At 44.2% G+C, this 18,745-nt stretch overlaps 2 protein-coding genes across 2 annotated transcripts; both read left to right on the forward strand.

Moving 5' to 3' along the window:
* Positions 1–5,592: 5,592 nt before the first annotated feature.
* Positions 5,593–6,479, forward strand: LOC104567173 (uncharacterized; the record flags this gene model as incomplete). Its single annotated transcript, XM_010213976.2, has 1 exon — positions 5,593–6,479. A coding segment is annotated over one exon (884 nt), but the record flags the coding sequence as incomplete, so codon positions are not given.
* A 1,334-nt stretch (positions 6,480–7,813) lies between these two features.
* Positions 7,814–12,125, forward strand: EIF6 (eukaryotic translation initiation factor 6). The gene is made up of 6 exons (XM_088529169.1): positions 7,814–7,945; positions 8,023–8,108; positions 8,619–8,794; positions 9,844–10,020; positions 10,594–10,775; positions 11,975–12,125. Exons 1-6 carry the CDS (start codon positions 7,839–7,841, stop codon positions 11,982–11,984), a joined length of 738 nt encoding a protein of 245 aa, XP_088385295.1. The 5' UTR covers positions 7,814–7,838; the 3' UTR covers positions 11,985–12,125.
* The last annotated feature ends 6,620 nt before the right edge of the window (positions 12,126–18,745 follow it).

Below are 18,745 nucleotides of genomic sequence, written 5' to 3' on the forward strand. Positions count from 1 at the left end.
CTTTTAATAGCATTCCTCACTTTCTCTTTTAGGTTAAATATTACTGTTGTAGATTATTTTGCTTTTTAAATGATATTTTATATGAGTAAAACGTGGTGATTTTTCCCGCATGGACAAAGAATCTGAACTGGTAATTGTATTTTTTTGTTTTGTTGGTTTTCTGCTTAGTTTCTCAAAAAAAATCTGCTATTTGTAATGTCTTGAATGTCTTGAACGTAGTTGCTGCAGGTCTCCTAGTCAGTGCTCCTATTCTACATGGATATAACCAAATCTGCCTGTATTCCCCTGCTTTCTGCGTTCACAGCCTCTCAGCTCTTCCTTAGCATGCTGTATTTCGAATCTGTATTCTGTTCAGAAAGTTCACAGTATAGCCCTAATACTATGTTTTCCCTGTTTGGGAGTGGAGTTTCTGTCCACAAAGAACATATTTCATTTGATGGCATATCATTTATGTTATTTACCTTATTTTTCCTTAATGTGTTGTGCCACTGATCCAGCAACCTAGCCCCCGTCCCCTAATTTCAACCTCCCTATGTCTTTTGAATTATAATGTGCAGCAGCCAGATTTCATTTAGGTTAAGACGGAATCCTGTGTAAGTTTGATGGGTTGTTTTGTTTTGTTTTCTATATATTATATCCCCATAGTTTTCCAGTTCCTTGAGAATCTAACATCTTTTCCCTGACACAAATTCCTTAACCTGTATGGGACCTATAGATATTGACCAGCATCTTCTCTGTAGTGCTCATCCGATTCGATTCAAATCTCTGCTGTCGTTCATCACAGCAAGCAGCTCACTCTTCTGAGCTACAGCTGAGTGAAAAGATTACTCACATCTCCTAGATCATAGTGCAGCTCATGCATTCCTGGGATGACTGCTTTTACCCCCAGCCCTGTGGCACTGCAGACAAAGTCTGTGTGGCAGACTGTTTTCCTTAAGACATACTGTACTCTGGTAGAGGTTCAATACATCCTTCTGTACTGACAGTGAAGCCAGTTATCTGGTCTTTCTACAGCCTCACTTGCAGGAGGTGATTTTCCTACTTAATTCTTCACTACTCAGGTATTCAGCAAGTGCCTTAATTCTTCAGCTATAAGAAAAGACTTTTTTGTCTTCAAACACATGGTCAAATCACACCTAAAGAGAAGTGTGTACCTATTGACATTTCCATATTGAGCCCCACATACTGATCCTGTTATTCTCTCTGTAGACATTCTCCTTGACATATTTGCAAAAGCACTTTCTATTTTCCAAAATACTCTTGGTAAGGTGAAATCATTTGAATGTGTTATTGCCCATTCATATGAATCAGGCATATTTTTGGAGAATTTTCTAAATCTGTGAATGAAGCTCAGTGATTTGTCTTAAGCAGTTGCAGGTTGGTTAGTTTAGACTCTTAAACTTTTCTGTCTTTGCTGACTAAATATTTCCCTTTATTTTCCTTCTTTAATATTATGTTTCCTTTGAACCAAGAAAAGGAGAAAAAAAATTTGTGGTTAACTGGGAAATCCAGGCAAAGGAATAATCTAAAATATTAAACATAATAGTTTCTGGTTATTTAGTATCATTCTGGGTACCAGAATAAGTGATATGTTTCTTCAAGGTTAATATAAGAATGATGAGATGAAGTATTCACTAACATAGCAGACACTATTATATAAATTACAGAAAAAAAAAAACGTAAAACAACATCTGTTGTAAACTCGGATCTCATCAGCTGGAAACAACAGGACAGAAGTTTAGTGTGACTAACAGCAGGTCACCTGCTCAATACAGCTGTGGGAGGAACTGTAGCGTGAGACTCTATTGCAGTTTTCCATGGAGACACAGGCAAGGATTACTGTCAAAAGTGCTCCTGGGATTGACATTTCCACTGAAATACTGCACGGTGTTCTTGTCACTTGTGTTCAACCCAAGCTGAAGCATCAGGCCATGGGAATATTTTGGCAGAGCAGCCACACCGTGGTGTTTCTCAAACCATGTTTCCAACCTCCTCGGAGATGATGTTTCAACTCCATCTCCTGGCTAAAAGCTGAGCTGCAAGTGTTCCTGGAAGATAACATCTCAGGAGTGTCTGAGAGCAAGTTAGGAAAGGAGATGGTCTCTGTCCTACAGAGATACTTTCCCAGATTCCAGCAATTTGTGCCTCAGGGTGATCCAGGGATTTCTGTATAAACAATAGTCCATTATGGAAAAAATTAATAGCATGAAAATCCTACTGATTTTTGAACATGTTGTACTCCTATCCTCCACAGTGCCCTGTGGTGGGGAGTTTCACAGCTTGCCTGTGTGTTGTGCAGGGAGGTACCTCTTCTTGTCTGTGCTGAATCTGTCACCAATTAATTTCGGTTAATGCCTCATCATTATACCGGATGATACCGAGAATGAGCAGTCCTTGTTTTTTTCCCCGTGCAAATCAAGGAGAAGAATACTTTTATTGCTTTGTATGATGACTTTTCCTCCCTCTGTCGTTGCTCTTCCTGTCCAAGCACAGAGGACAGCCTGCAAAGGCATCTGGCCAAGACCTCCTCACCTGCTCTTGCTGGCTAAGCAGTTGTCTCCAGAACAGGTTTGTGCAACAGGGCTGTGTACTGTGTCTTGCCAGGTATTGCAAAGGCCTATGATGTCCCTGATGTTCCTGTTCTCGTACTGAGGCATAAGAGCTCAGTTTTTGGTGTCCCCATGCCCCACAAGAACAAGCATTTGATGGCACAGGGCTAGGACGCAGCTGCAGTAATGGGTATAGCAGTGGCTGGCAAGGCCACATCTGCCTGTCATGTAAACCTGTGTTATGGCCAGGAGGAGAGCTGTGCCTTGGCACAAGTTCAGACCTGTCAGACCATATACCTTGGAGAGCTTGGATGCTTCCTTCCAGGGCCTGTTTTGACCTGGAGTGGGCAAGTCCCCCCATTGGACTCAGTTAAAATAACACTTGGACTAGGGGAAGAGCTGTAAGTCTTTGGTGGTGGGGACAGTTATTAAGGGCTCTGTATTGCTGGCTCTGAGGATGCTCTCCTTGGCATAGGAAAGGACAGTTCATGTGGATGAGAGAGAGAAGTTGCATGTATTTCATGCTTTGCTGTGGAGAGGCAGTAGCCAGGCCACAGAACGCTGGGAGGAAGCAGAAATAGAAGCTGGAAGTGACTTGATCTAGGGAGGCAAGACTTCTTGCTTGCCTGCTACTGAAAGTGAGGCCAGAGGCCTTGATGGGCAGCTGTTGTGATGTTCTTGCCAGACCGCATGAGAGCCAGCCTGAACCAGAAGGGCAGATGTGGCCTCTTGCATAACTAGAGTGCTATAGTGGTGCCAGGCTGGGTATTGAGGACTGCCAGGCATGATCCTCCACGTGGCTGCCCAGGTCCCCATCAGGTTCCCATTGAGAGGGACGCTCAGAAAAGTGTGCTGATGCTGTATGGTTAGTCCTAGCTTCCTTCAGAGAGCAGCAAAGGTTCTACATATGTGTCATAACTCTCCATGCGCTGTCACTTATACCTGATGGGAAGGACTACCTGAGGCCACCAGTTGGTACTGGTTTTCCAGATCTTCTCTCCACATTTGGAAGAGTGATGACAGAAGCAGCTGAGGCAGCTGCCCCACCTGTTGTGATTGACCTGAGCTGTTTCCAGCACTGGATTGATGATTTATCCAAAGCTCTTGGAGCTACCGTCCACCTGCCTTAACATGATGCCTCTCATGAATGGTGGCTTGCCTAGAAAGAATCCCTCTGGAGAGCTTTCCTTGCTAGAGACTGGAGAGGGCATCACAGGCTACTTGGCAGAAAATGTGTTGGCTGAAGAAGTATCAGGACCAGCAGCAATGCTGTCATGGGACCCAGGCCGTTTCTCTGGGATAGATTCCTTTGGCAATGTAGGTACTGGCTACATGAAATCTCCCTTCTCTGGGTGCTTGTATTTCCTTAAAATAACTTGCATAGCTTTGCAAGAGATAACATCACTCTGAAAAAGCTACCTTTCCTATTATATCATATTTACCTATATGCCCACTAATTGTATTCTTTAGTAGATTTTCTACTAATTTATGCAGTTTATTTATGAGGCTTAACGATCTGAAACATCAAAAAAAAATTATATCACATTAGCAAGCTTCCAGTCTTCTGCTAACCAAGGCACTTCCAAGTGTGAAATTATACCACACAGTTAGTAGTTGACATGTTTCTTTCTCGAATTATTTGGTACTTCCTGGTCCTGCCACGTTCTTAATATTTTGTTGATTTGTTTCTAATCTCTTATCTGTTCTCTAATTCTCTCTCCAGAGATTTCAATTTGAGGCAGATCCTTTCTCATGTTCTGTATGAGGGTGGGCTCAGAGCAGGTTCCCAAGCTTCTGTAAGGTAAACACTGGTGCAGAGGAAGTCTCTGAGCACTCTTGTTGCATATGCAGTATGTGCTAGCCCTAGGGAGCTGATTACTGGTTCTCATGCTTTTTGCAAGGACACACTTTCTGATTTTAATAGCTTCTCTTTTTCTATCATTTAGCCATTCAAAATATATATTATTTTCTCATAGCCTTCTTTTAAGCTATATGCATTTGCTTTGAACCTGCAATATGTTTTTTTTTTGAATAGTCTTTATGCCACCCACAAAGGGTTTTCAGACTTTCACTTCTTCATTCTTAGATATTTTTTCTATCTTGACATTAGCAGAACAGTATTGATTTTTTTAACTTGCTCTTGGGGGCAGGGTGAGCACAGTGTGTCAGTATACTATTTTCTTCAAAATAACCTCATGAACCATAATAACTGCATACTGCCAGCGGCAAGCCAAGAGCTACTTTTCCTACAGTAAGTTCCCAAATAGCTGTTTTGTGAAGTACACATCAATGGGTCCCAAAGCACAGTGTCAGCATCATGTCCTGAAATGACATTTACCCTATTTACTTGAGAATATTTGGAGTCTCCCATTATGACTTCTCTCCTGCAGCTTCTCTGGTTTCATCAGATTTTTGCCTTTGTCACTATCTTGCTTTAGCAGCGGATAATGTAGTCCTAATGAGATGCCTCCATCCACAATTGTTCTGTCAGCCTGGTTGGATTGTAACAAGAATAAAAGAAAAAGCCAGTGATTGGGTTGATCAGGAGCCTGGGGAGCCTACTATATGAGAGGAGTTTTCCTGTTTCACCTAGGAAAATGAAGATGGGGAGGAGAAATGTGGTTACTCTGTAGATATGCAGCAGGGGAGAGCTATTTAAGTTAACCATGCCTTGATATTCTTGATAGCAGAAAAGGAAGGAGTGCTGCTGTTCTGGCTGGGGTCTGCTTGCTGTTTTGCACTCTTCATAAGGCTAGTGAAAACCTGCTGTTAAGGTACTAATGCTTTCTGCACTCTTGCAGTCAAAATACAGCATATTTCTTGTTCACACTTTGATACAATTCATTAAATCAGTGAACTAAAAAAATGCCAGTCTTTGATCTACAATTAAATGATCACTTAGGTGTTGTTTTTTAAAATTGTGTAATGAGTTATCTCAGACACATGCTTCAGAAAAAGTGCTAATTTAATGACATAATTGGAAGGCAAGAAATCATTCAAACCTTAAAATCAATGGCAATCTCATCAATCATCTGTTGACAAGTGTTACATGTATGTTTTTTCCTTTTCTTTTCTTGCAGTTTCACCTGGCTTTGCAGCCAAGTCCACACCAGCCTGGCAACCCACTTCCGTGGTCAAATTGTTGCAGACTTTGACAAGGAATTCCGGTACTTGTATGCCGAATCCAAAGCCATGACTAACTTCTGTGTGCCAGATCCTGGAGGACAGCCCTCTTCTCAGAATACCTCGATGGATGGTGAATTCCTTCTGAAAGCTGCCCAGGCAAACGACACTGAAACCTCCAGCCCCTCAAGCAGCCTCTCAAATACAAGCATCAGAAGCATAAAAATGTCTCCCTTTCTGAAAAACTCCACCTGCAACATACAGCATGAAAGACAAGATTTGAGCCCTGATCATGCTAGTACAAAGGGCAAGGAAGACACATCTCCAAAGCCTCCTTGCTCTAAGCAACAAGGGGAACCACCAGACTCCCCTCACAGTCTTCCAAATAAATCAACCCCAGCTGGGCAGCACAAATCAACTCTCTACTCCCTGCCAAGACAGGAGCAGAATTTGCAGTCCCCTTCAGAGAGTGCCAATAGCAATGGCACAAGTGAGAACCAGAAAGGGCTCACTGTTACCTCCAGGGACCTGACGGCAGGCAGTGACAACAATGTTTTCGGGATGGAGAAAAGACAGAGTCCTGCACAAGGGAAATTGGACCTGCTATCTCCATACAACCAGCTAAAACGAGAGAAGAAAGGTGTGATTCCTTGCTATGACAAGCTCAGCGAGGAAATGCTGATGGAAAAGAACAGTGTGTATGGGGCTGAGAAGAGAATGACTCTTGGGCATAGTAAGCTAGATTTGATCACCAAATACAACAAGTTAAAATCTAAGCACATACACAGTCGCTTCGAACTCTGATGTGGTTCTCATGGGCCTTGAGATGTCCTTTCATCTTGCTTACTCATGGTTGTTTTTCCCTACCAATCATCATACCTGGTGCTTGAAGTCAAAACGTGGGTGGCAAATTAATCTTATTTCTATCAAAAAGTATTTGTGCTATGCTGCTGTCTCCAATATGTGCAGGTCACTGATTGAGGTGGGATTAACAATTGTGATTTACATTTGCCACTACGAGATGGTGGTAAGAGAAAGAAAAAAAAATCCACATGTCCACTTCCTTTTACCCATTTTGAAAAGGACCATTCTCCCAAAAGCTCTTTGTCCTGACTCCGTTTGTCCAGCAATGTTTTCAGGATGAATCCAGATTTTCCTTGCACACAGCAATTCCTCTTCAGACTGCCATTTGCTGCAAATGAAATAGCAACTTGGGTGACAATAAAGGAGCTATTCTGGCTGAGAGAGCTGTGTTGAGTCTGTCCATGGGAGATGGGTGAGCTGAGCTGTGCCGTGCCAGCATGACATGGTGTTGTGTAGGCAGACGGGTGGCATCTGGGCACCCATCGTGGGTGCATGCAGGTGGCGTCTGGGCACACGGGTGGTGTTTGAGCACACAGGTGGCAGCTGGACACCCGTGGTGGTGTGCGGAAAATCTTGCTGTCAAGAACTGAATGTCCAAAAAGGAGACAGAGGAGTCCTAAAACTTTATTCGAATTAAGAGAGTGTCCATTGGGCATAGCCCTGTGGGGTCTCTCCAATTGCTGGAGGACACAGCCCCTCTTTTACCCTAATTCCCAACTTGCCCTCTCCTTTTCCCCATTGGCCAAGGGACTCAGCAGTTACAGCCTTCCCGGCCTGCCTACACCAAACTCCTGCCTCCGTCCACGTGTTCTCACCTGAGGCCACCTGACTCCTTTGTCCCCCTTGCTGAAGAATGTGGGGGAATTCCCTTATTTCCCTCCTTTGTAAAGGCCTCCAACTCTTGGCAGATGCTCTTGTCCCACTTGCTCATGGCTCCGCTCAGTCTCCCCACTCCCTTTGTCCCGCTCGTCAGCCAGACTGTGGGGGAATCCCCTTATTTGTGACTACACAAACTTGAGCATTCTGCTCAGTGGCATCTGGGCACCCGTGGCGGGCGCACGCAGGTGGCGTCTGGACACGCAGGTGACATCGGGACACACGGGTGACCCCCGCGCCGGGCAGTGCGCGGCAAGCGGCGGCGGCGGCGGCGGCGGCCCATGGGGCCGGGCCGCAGCCGCTCCTCCCGGCCGGCGGCGGCGCTGCGCCCTCACGGGGCGGTGGCGGCGGCCGTTCCACCCCGCGGTTCCGGCGGCGGCGGCGGAAGGGAGCGTCGGCGCTCGTGGCGGGGTGGGTGGTGGCGCCATGGCGGTTCGTGCCAGCTTCGAGAACAACAACGAGCTGGGCTGCTTCGCCAAGCTCACCAACGCCTACTGTCTCGTGGCCATCGGCGGCTCCGAGAACTTCTATAGGTGAGTGGCGGTGCCGCGCGGCCCTGCCCGCGGCGGCGGTCCCCAGCGGCGGCCCCCAACGGCGCCTTTCTCCGCAGCGTGTTCGAGGGGGAGCTGTTCGGGAGCATCCCGGTGGTTCACGCCTCCATCGCCGGCTGCCGCATCATCGGCCGCATGTGTGTGGGTAGGTGCGCGGCGCGGGCGGCGGCCCCAGATCGCTGCGGGACCGGGTGGCCCCGGGCGGGTTTCGGTGCCCGGAATAGGGGGTTTTCGGCCTCTTTCTGTGCTGGGCTGAGCAGCGCGAACAGGAAGAGTCCCCCGTGTCGGGAGAGCAGCATCCGTAAGGGAAGACCTACCTCAAAGACATTTAGGGAGAACCTGGTGCCGCCTCTATCTCTTGAATGAGAGAAGTGATTGCAGGTAGTGCTGCTTGCTGCTTACTGGTTTCTACACAGAGGTAAGACTGGATTTCACCCCAGTTTTCTATTTCCTGTGGTGCTGTTTTGTTTTTAAATGGGAATGTTATTTGTTTTGGGCTGAATTCTCCTCCTGGGGGGAGTGGATGGAGCAAGGACAATCCCACAGCATTACTTGAGCCTTAGGGAAGCAGTAAGCCCAGAGGAAACGTGTTTTTTAAAGTGCTTTATCTAGTTCAGGACCTGTTTTATTCTTTTTGTTGCTGTTGTTCTTTCAGGGAACAGGCATGGGCTGCTAGTCCCAAGCAGTACAACTGACCAGGAGCTTCAGCACATCCGCAACAGCCTTCCAGATTCTGTACGAATTCAGCGAGTAGAAGAGCGTCTCTCAGCTCTGGGCAATGTCACGACTTGCAATGACTATGTAGCTCTTGTTCATCCAGATCTTGACAGGGTATATGGCTCTTGCACTTTTAAATTCATAGCAAATGTATTTGCAGTGATTCGGAAGCTGCAGTTTGAATTTGTAGTTAGGTATCTCGGGGATTACACTAACAGCAGAGTGCTCATCACATAGGAGGCTGTGCTGCCTCGTACTTCTTTTCATTTTTCCAAATTGCAAACTTGGAATTCAGTTGATCTGTGTGCTCTTTTTACAATTAGTTTTTATTCGTAGAGGTGGACCCTTCCCAAGTGCAGTTTCTACCATCTTTTTCAGCTTTCAGTAGTAGAAGGGAAGGGATGGGATATGGGAGTGTATTGTCAAATGCAATTAGGTTTGGGTATGTAAAACTGAAAACTGGAAGGTTCTTCTATAAAGATGTAAAACATGGATGCTGGAGAGTACATTGCTGCCATTTCGTATGTCAGAGCACATATCTCAGTAGCATAGGGGAGATGTGCTGTGTGGCTCCAGGAACTGAAGGTTCTTAGAATTGCTTTCAATTTGTAGTAGAGGTGACAGAGAAATGAGAGTTGATGTAGTGACCACAGAAAAAAAAGACAATGATCTTTGCAGCTATACCTTAAGTAGTGTTAAAAAAGTAGGTAAGATGTCCAGGAAGGAAAAGTCAAAATAAATTACAGTGAAACCTCAGAGCTTTTTCTAGGGAAGAAAGAGACTTGCCCAGAAAGATACTATTCACATGTGTCCTAGACCTGACATTAGAGAAGGCTGATTCACTAGGCAGGGATCAGGTATTGAAATGGTTCATGTTTTGCCACAACTCTTATGGGGAGGAGTAGGGGAAAGAGCATTTCTTGGAAAGACAGACTTGTGTTTATTGCCCCACAGCTCTAGCTTACTATGCCAGATAACTGGAAACATTCCTGGAGCGTCAAGATCAATGAAGATTACAAAACACTTTTATAACAATCAATTTCAAGTGGGTTGTGAAAGCGTGAGCAGGTTTTCAAAACTGATGTCTGTTTGCAGGAGTAGCTTGACTTCTAATTCTGCAGTACCATTCTGCTGAGGACTTTATTCTTGCATCCTGTTTACAGGAGACAGAAGAGATCTTGGCAGATGTACTAAAAGTGGAGGTTTTCAGACAAACGGTAGCAGATCAGGTGCTGGTAGGAAGTTACTGTGTTTTTAGTAACCAAGGAGGAATTGTGCATCCCAAAACTTCAATTGATGATCAGGATGAACTCTCTTCATTGCTTCAGGTCCCACTCGTGGTAAGAGTGTTTTTGTTGTTGTTGTTTTTGTGATTTTTTTTTCCACTCCCATCCCATTTCTCAATTTTAATGCTTCTATGTCTTTGTGATTTTTTTTCTCTAAGACATTTTCCCTATCTGCTTTGAGTGTGAATAAGCTACACAGCACTTTTAGTTTGTTGAAGCCTTGTTCTGTTGAGATTGCACAACTAGTGCTGATTCATCCTTGCAGATTACAAGGTCTATGGTCTGGCCAAAGGCAACTTTTAAATTGCAGTCATAAAATCCTTTCCCTGCTGAACTGAACAGCAATAACTTTTGTTTATTATGAGCTGGATTTGTGCATTTCAGGATAGCTATACCTGTGTGCTTCCTGGTCTGAATTTCACACAACTTGCTTTCCAATCATTAAAGGCTTTCCATTAGTCACCAACTTTTATCTAAAGTATTTATACATTTATTGATGGTAGAAGTTTTAATCTATTTTCAGGAGTGTGATTTGAGGCCCTTCACTGAAGACTTGGAATGAGAAAGCATCGCAAAGCGTGTTGCTGTCAGTGTACCCTGTAACTCTTGGTGGTTTGTTTTTGCCAGGCGGGAACAGTGAATCGTGGCAGTGAGGTCATTGCAGCTGGAATGGTGGTAAATGACTGGTGTGCCTTTTGCGGGCTGGATACAACCAGTACTGAACTCTCCGTTATTGAGAGTGTCTTCAGACTGAACGAAGCTCAGCCAAGTTCCATTGCTACAAACATGAGGGACTCTCTGATTGACAGGTAAGGAGGGCTCAACTCTGTGTGTGAGAACAATCTAAACGGCCAGGATTTTACTACAGTGAAGCTCTAAAACCGGCTGTTTTCAAAAATGATTTTCCTTCCCTTCCCCTGCCCCACCCACTCTTTCATTTTATTGAGTTATTGACAAGAATTAGCTTGTAACAAAAAGATTTGTTTTTTTTCCCTAGCTCTTTTCATTTGTCTTATAGCATGTTACATGGAAAAGTAAAAAAGATCTTATTACAATTACATAATGCTTTCTTTTTGTGTGAAACAGTATCCACTTCAGTTTTCAAGTACTGTTCTCCAGTGCTTAGCTATGACATGTATGATGTCTTTGAAAGAGAAGCTTGTTCTAAAAGTTAAAACATTCATAACTTTGCTTAGGATCTTGGACTTTGACTGTTCTAAGCCATAATGATTTTGTTTCAAATGCTTGCTTCTAAGCATATCTGATGCCAGAAGGACTTTGGAGCTTTTCTGCTGCCTTTGAATATTTTTGCTTGGTTAATTACCGTGTTTTTTTTTTTTTTCGTAAGCCTTTTTGTCCAAGGCTTTGTCTAACTTCCTTTTTAATGGCAGTCAGGTTTCCTTGTTTTCTGTGTGGGGTAGTAGCAATATGGGATATTGCCTGTTCTGTGATGTATGTGAAAAAATGTATAAGATATCTTTGGAGGTGAATATGCCATTCAAACTTCATTTGATCTTTTAACTAGTTAGAACTCTTAGGGTCATTGCCTTTGTGCTGGAGATGTATTCTTGAGCCTCTACAACTTAGTGACCAAGTTGTTCATTCTCATATGAGAATGGATTATTGCACAGGGAGAGAACAAGGAATTCTTTGAAAAAATCCCTTTGAAGGAATTCTTTGCTGTCCTTTCACAGGACCCGTATAAAGGTTTGATGTCTTTTGACATAGAGTCATTATTAAACTTACTCTGAGTTTTTACTAACTTCCCAGGCAGTGCTGAACATACATTTCACCCTTGTCAACTTGAAAGTGTGTTCTTACATCTGGGTGTTAGCACCACGCACTTTGGTGAACTCTTTTTTCAAACTCTTATATTCTAGGAAGGGAAATAACCACTGCTCCTTTGTAAGTAGAGATTGAGAACTGACTATTTTGAAATGCCTTCTGCGCTCTAGAGCATTCCATCTACTAAGTCTTATTTCTGTTTTTTGTTTGTTTTTTCTTTTAGCTTGACATGAGAAGTGTTGGTTCCCACCTTCCAGGGAGCTCCTAAGGAGTGAAGTGGGAGGCTGCGCTGTGGAATACAGATTTCTAGATTTTCTGCTACAGGCTTAGCACAAGGAAGAGGCTACAAATTCACCTTTTTGTAGTGTTTTATAAACCAAGTGCAGTTGCAAAACTGATTAATAACATGTACAAGTTATAAAAAAAAGAACACTCTGTATCCCTTTGCTGACATTCTCTAGTTCTTTAGTATCAACAGAGCTCTTTCTCTCTGGTACTGAACCAAACCCTCAAAATACCCGATAATATTTACTTTTATCTTTGGGATATTGGGTATTATTTTGCCTTGAATCATGGATCACTGTTCTGTTGCACAGCACTCTGTTTCAGCACACATACCTGTTTCCACGCTTCTGCTAAAGAATACTATTTCTGCTTTAGGTAGACTTAAGAGCCAAAAGTCTCCGGAGTTTACGTGCTACAAAAGCATTTGGAACATATTAGCTGCTCTCTTGTCCTGACTTGTGGCTCTTCCCATAGGGCAGGGAAAGGTGATTTCTAAAGTGAGAAGTGATCAAGTACAATGCACTTTCTTAAAGAGGTTATTCCAGGGGTGGCTTGAAACAGCAACGAAGTGTGGACTACCTCCAAAACAGTGGGATTTGGTCTGTTGTCTGCATGTACCTGGTGACCTGTGTGCTGTTTCTGAGGCATCTACAAGAGAGCACGTAGAAAAACATGCTGCTCTCAGTAGGCTTAAGCCTGCTCTCCAAGACTTGATCACCTATACTGGGAAATTCTTAGAAGTGAGCAAATCAAACAAGGTTGAAATGCTCTCCTCCCGAGTTATGTAGAAAAGTTAGGTAATCCAGTTCCCACTCGTTCCTCCCTTCAGTCATACATTTCAGACTTGGGAGCTGGCTAGTTCAGGGCATCTGCCCTTGTTGGGGAGAGATGATGATGAAAAGGAGCTTTAGAGACTGTTTTCAGATATACGGTAGTTGTTTCCTTTAAATCACAACTATTGTTCCTTAATCTCTCTCTTATGCTTTCCCTGTTAAATGTGTGTTGAAGGCAGACGAATGCCTCTGCTTCCCATAGTAAGGGGAGGTAGAAGCATTTGAATTCTCACAGCTTCATTAATCCCTTGGGTTTCCTGGAGGACATGGAGTCTTGTCCTGAATACCGTGTGGGCATAGCTCTTTGTTGGCCCTGGTGCTTCAGGCTTTATAGAATATTAAAATTTCACGTGCATTATTGGTTTTGCTTTTCAGATGTTGGGGGATGGACTGATCTTCCCTGAGTCATAGCAGTCCTGCAATCCTGGTTTGTCTGGAAGGGTAATGGAGCCGGGGCTGCCAATTTCAGACAACTCACCTTCCATCTGCCACGGGGGAAACCTGTAAGCAGCCCATAGCCCTTCCTGCTGTGTGGCTAAACTGTTTGTTTGTTTGTTTGTTTGTTTTATGGCCCCTTTGGTAGACAGGACAACCTTGCTGTTGCTGACGCCATGCCTCCTCCTTTTAGAACATCTTAGTATTGAGAGGCAGAAGCTGCTTTTCTTTGCTCACAGGGCTACATGTAAAATGGTGGGTTGTATCCCACTGAGTGTTGGCATTTGTTCACCACAGCTGTGAAAAGAATAAAGCTGAGGCTTTCCTCTGTGCTTGCGTAACTGCACTTTTTTCATTCCAGCTGATAGGTAGGAACCCTAGTTTGAAGTGCTCATCTTGGTATGTGTTGTGTGCTTAGTGGTAAACAGCATCAACAAAAAATGGGTCTCTGAGAAATCCAATTTGGTGGTTAAACAGAAAAGATACTAGTACGACGTTGGAGATGGTGAGATGCCAAAGAGGCTATTGCTCACTATGGTGTCTTGAAAAGACTGCAGTGATACTTAAGGATGGGAAGGTGGCAAATGTAATATTAGTTTTAAACAAAGGGTGTATGGCTTTTCTGAACTAGTAAGGTACGCCTGTATACAAGGAAAATTAATAGAAATTGTAAGATTGGAATTAGTGGAAACATGGATATGTGATATTATGGGAGGATACAAGCCAAAGTTTTAATGGGAATTCCTGACCTACAGAGTTCCTTAAAGGAGTCCACGGGCATGTGAAGAGGGAGGTCTGTTGCAACGTACCTGAATTTCTAAAAGACATTTGGAAAATTTTTCTAGCAAAGGTTTTAATGATCCTGGGTGATCCTATGGGATTAGAGAGCAGACCTTTTATGTGATTACAGATGGGGAAAAGCAGGAGTCAATGGTTACATACCACAGTTAACCCACCTTTGGTAGGAAGCAGCACAAGGCAATGTGTGACTTCAAGCATTGAGAATTGTTGCAAGAAAACTACAACTGGGAAGCCACAGCTGATTTATTCCTGCTGTGCTGGACAGATAACTTAGAAGCTGTGAGGAAAAGTTAGAATTAGGCCTCCATGCAGTAGGATGGAGAAGAGCAGTCTCAGGGTTTTGAGGAAGGAAGGAAAGTCTTGTAACTCAAGGTTCTGTGAAGTTGTGTAGGGCATGTAGGTTTGGCCGCTTTAATGTAGCTTTAATTAATGAAATTAAAGCATTAATTTCCTAAATCCTTTGTCAGTATCCTTCAGCAGAGACTTAAAAAGTGAGAGTCCCCATGGAGTGAGATGGGAGGTCCCACTGAGGATTAATGACTAATTTACAAGGTAAAAGCAAATCACAGAACTACAGAATGATTGAGGTTGGAAGGGACCCCTGGAGATCATCCAGTCCAACCCCCTGCTCCAGCAGGGACATGCAGAGCATGAGGCACAGGGTGGAACCAGGTGGGTTTGAAGATCTCCAGAGAAGGAGACTCCACAGCCTCTCTGGGCAGCCTGTGCCAGGGCTCTGGCACCCTCACAGGACAGTTCTTCATAATATGGAGATGGAACCTCCTATGTTTCAGTTTGTACCCATTACCCCATGTCCTGTCACTGGCCACCACTGAGGAGATTTTGGCCCCATCCTCTTTATATTCTCCCCTCAGGTATGTGTACATGTTGATAAGATCCTTGTTACAGTGGAGAACCACCTGTGGTGATAACTATGTTCTAAAATATTTGCAATTTACGTGGAAATCTTGACCTACTTCACTGAGATTATGCACAATAGTCAAAAACTGACAACAGGCAGATGGTTGAGTGCAAATCAGGGTGTATTGCAGGGCTGCTCACTGCAGGAGGCAGCAGGGCTGCAACTGCTGCGCTCGAGAGAAACATGAGGCTCTTGCTGTAGAAACACCAGGCGTGCAGGGCACCATGTTGTGCCAAGACACCTCTGTAATGCTGTAGAAGAGTGTCTTGCTTGTGCAGCTATTGCTGGATGGGCACTGGTGTTCCTCACTTTCCGGGGGTGGCAATATGTTGTAGTGTGTTTCTGGGCAGGATATCGAGACAGGGAATGTGACAACCTGTGTGTGAAGATGCCTTCACTGCACTGATGAGAGGCAGCCAGGGTCAGCATCTCTCTGCTGGTCAGGTACTGTGTATATGTGGCATAAGTCAGGATTTGAGCAGTGAGCTTAGAAATGGGAATACCCAGGGCTGGGTTGCACTCGGGGGTTGTGGATGAGCTGCTCATTTACCTGCCTCGTTACACTGCTTCTTTCCAGAGATGCCAATCCCCTTGTCCCTCCTGGGCTCTCTCAGTCTTAAGGTCAGGATCTGAGCTAAGCAACCAGCTGCTTGCAGTGACTGTTGCCTCTGGTACAGTGAGGACAGAGACTTGCATCCCGTTACCACACATTCTCATGGTGATGCAGGTTTCAGGCTTGAGTGACTCAGTTTTATCTTTGTCTATTTTTTGCCTCGGAACCAAGCATCTCCTTTATGATATGGACCTGTCACTTCCGTTTCCAGGAACTGAAAATACTTTGTCCTGCTGCCTCCGTACATGGTGCTGTCCCTGCGCCACACAGGAACTCCTAAAACCCTGTACTTTGGGGCAGGATTTCCTGCACAGAGAGAACTGTATGAAAATCACATTCAGCATACTTTTTTTTTTTTTTTTTTTTTTTGAACAGTAGCAAGGTATATAAGAGCAGGATTTTGGGAGGACAGCTGGTTACTTTTAAGAAAGCTCAGTTAAACCATGTTCTGGATAACATCAGAGCTGACTTTAGTATTTCAGCTGCTTTTTTGGTAAAAGAAATAAAAAAATTGGATCTGCCATTATCTCCAATGGCCTGAACTTACAGCAGGTATCCTTTTGTGGTCCCAACGGAAATAAAAACATGCAAATATAGGAATAACTACAGTGTCTGGTGTAGGGAGATTGTCTTACTCTTGTGTTGTGTGTGTGCAGTGATTCTTAATGCTTTGGTGGTGTATGGGCCACAAACGGCAAGTGTGCTCTTGGGGGCAGATGCTGCAGAGTTGACTTGAACTTTTGCTATGGGCAGCTCCTGGACTTCCCAAAGGATAGCAACTCATCTGAAGTTATTGCAAAGTACCTCGCAGGCCTGGAAATCTAAATATGCACCATTTACCTGCACCTGAAGGGTGCATCAGCATGAGCAGTTTATTGTGCACCAGGAACCAGCCAAGAGGTAGCTGTTAACCTGAAAAGGCACCAAACTGTTTCTGTAGTTTTGTAAAGCAGGAAAAAAGCCTGCAGCACCATGCCCAGGGCCATGTCCAGATGTCTTTTAATCATCTCCAAGAAGACACCACAACTTCTCTGGACAAGCTTTGCCAGGACTCAGTCACCCTCACAGGAGACAACTTTCTGTTTTCATTTGTGCCCATTGCTGCTTGTCTGTCACTGAGTACCACTGAGAAGAGTCTGGCCCCAGCCTCTCTACCCTCCCTTCACGCACTTATGAATTGATAAGATTTCCACTTCAGCCTTTTCTTCTCTGGGCTTAGCAGTCCCAGCTCTCCTAACCTTTCCTCATAGGATTGATGTTCCAGTTCCATTATCTTAAAAGCCCTTTGCTGAACTTGCTCTAGTAGCACCATGTCTTTTGTACTTGGGAGCACAGAACTGGACACAGCACTTTATGTGTGGCTTCATCAGAGCTAAGTAGAGGGGCAGGATCACCTCCCTTGACCTGCTGGCAACACTCTTTCAACTGCAGCCCAGGCTACCATTGGCCTTCTTGGCCACAAGGGCACATCGCTGGTTTGTGGTCAACCTGTTGTCCCCTAGGTCCTTCTCTGCAGAGATGCAGCAGGTCAGTCTCCAGCCTGTCCTGGTGCCTGGGGTCTCTAGGTGCAGGACCCTGCACTTTCCCTTGTTGAATTTCATGAAGTTCCTCTCCTTTCACCTCTCCAGCCTGTCCAGGTCCCTCTGAATGGCAGCACAGCCCTCTGTGGTGTCAGTCACTTCTCCCAGCTTGGTACCAGCAGCAAATGTGCTGAAGAGGCACTCTGTCCCTTCATCCGGGTCCTTGATGAAGAAGGTGAACTACACTGGACCCAGTACTGACCCCTGGGGGCCACCACTAGCTCCAGGCCTCTAACCAGAATGTGCCCAAGCCCAACCTTGGCAACCACTTCTCAACCCCTTCACTGGCTGATCATTAGCCCACGCCTCCTGTGCTTGCCCAAAGCAAGTTATGGGAAATGGTGTTGAAAACCTGCACTTGCTGCTCAGGTTCAAACAGTCTGCCTCTGGGCATGGGAGGGAAAAAATAAAAACAGACAATTCTCCAGATTGTAAATTTTGTTTTTTTCTTTCTTTTTCTCTCTCTCTCCCCCTTTTTTTTTTCTTTTTTAATTATGGCTGTTGCAAGATGCTCACAGCTTTGGGCTGCCACAGCTTCCAAAAAGAGATGGCACCATACAGATGAGTTCAAGGCAGCGTGTGGCTGTGGCATTTGTTGTGCGCGCTCTACCGCATATATTGGACACATAGGAACGTACTCAGCAGCGTGGGTAGGGTGTGGTCTAATTCATAGCTCTGATTTTATTTGGTCCTTTGCACTCCTTCATCCATCATGAGACACTATCACATTTTTCACCAAAATTCAAAATTTCGCATTTGCTTAGGTTGCAATTATGTTTAAACACAATAAACCACTTGGCTATGAAAATTAAATATAAAGGACAAACTGCAATTTGAGACCACTCAGTATGTAGGCCTCACTAAAGGTATCTATTTGTCTATTTAATTTTCCTCAGAGTAATATTTGAGTGCTAGTTAGAACTTTAGAATGCTAAAAATCTTTCTTAATCCTGCTTCCTCATCATTGTAATAACAAATACTTATAGCATCGTCAAGAAAATGAAAATTCCTTTGATTTTTCTCATAGCTGACTTTTCATGAAGCTGGTTTTATTTTATTTTTTTATAGTGAGAGGTCAGTGCCTTGTGCTTCCAATGCACTCATTAAAATTCACTTATTGGTAGAGGGCCTACACTAATCACCTATCCCTTACAGTCACCGTTCAAAGCACTATATGTGCTATGTGAATGGCACCTTCCTACAGGGCCGGAATTCATCATTACATTGCATTGCAAGAGAGTCCTCTTCCACTCTGATTTATGGTAGGAAAATCAGCATCAACAGTAAAATGGACTAAGTTTGCGGGTAGGCACCACAGCATAAACAATTCAGCACTGAGATGAACAAAAGCTTCTGTTGTAGGAAGAGACTTGCGGTAAGTTACTAACTGAACATTCAGATAGTTCTTTAGCATTTCTCTGATTCTTGTGCTTCTGGCAAATGGGGCTAGTGATGAACTCTTCTACTGCATGGCATGCGTCCCTTAATCTTTGCCAAATACTTGCAAGTGAAGAGGTGAGCAAAA

The sequence above is a fragment of the Tinamus guttatus genome, unplaced genomic scaffold, assembly GCF_059628265.1.
Source record: "Tinamus guttatus ecotype Peru unplaced genomic scaffold, ASM5962826v1 Tinamus_guttatus_pri_ptg000326l, whole genome shotgun sequence".
NCBI classification, from domain to species: Eukaryota; Metazoa; Chordata; class Aves; order Tinamiformes; family Tinamidae; genus Tinamus; species Tinamus guttatus.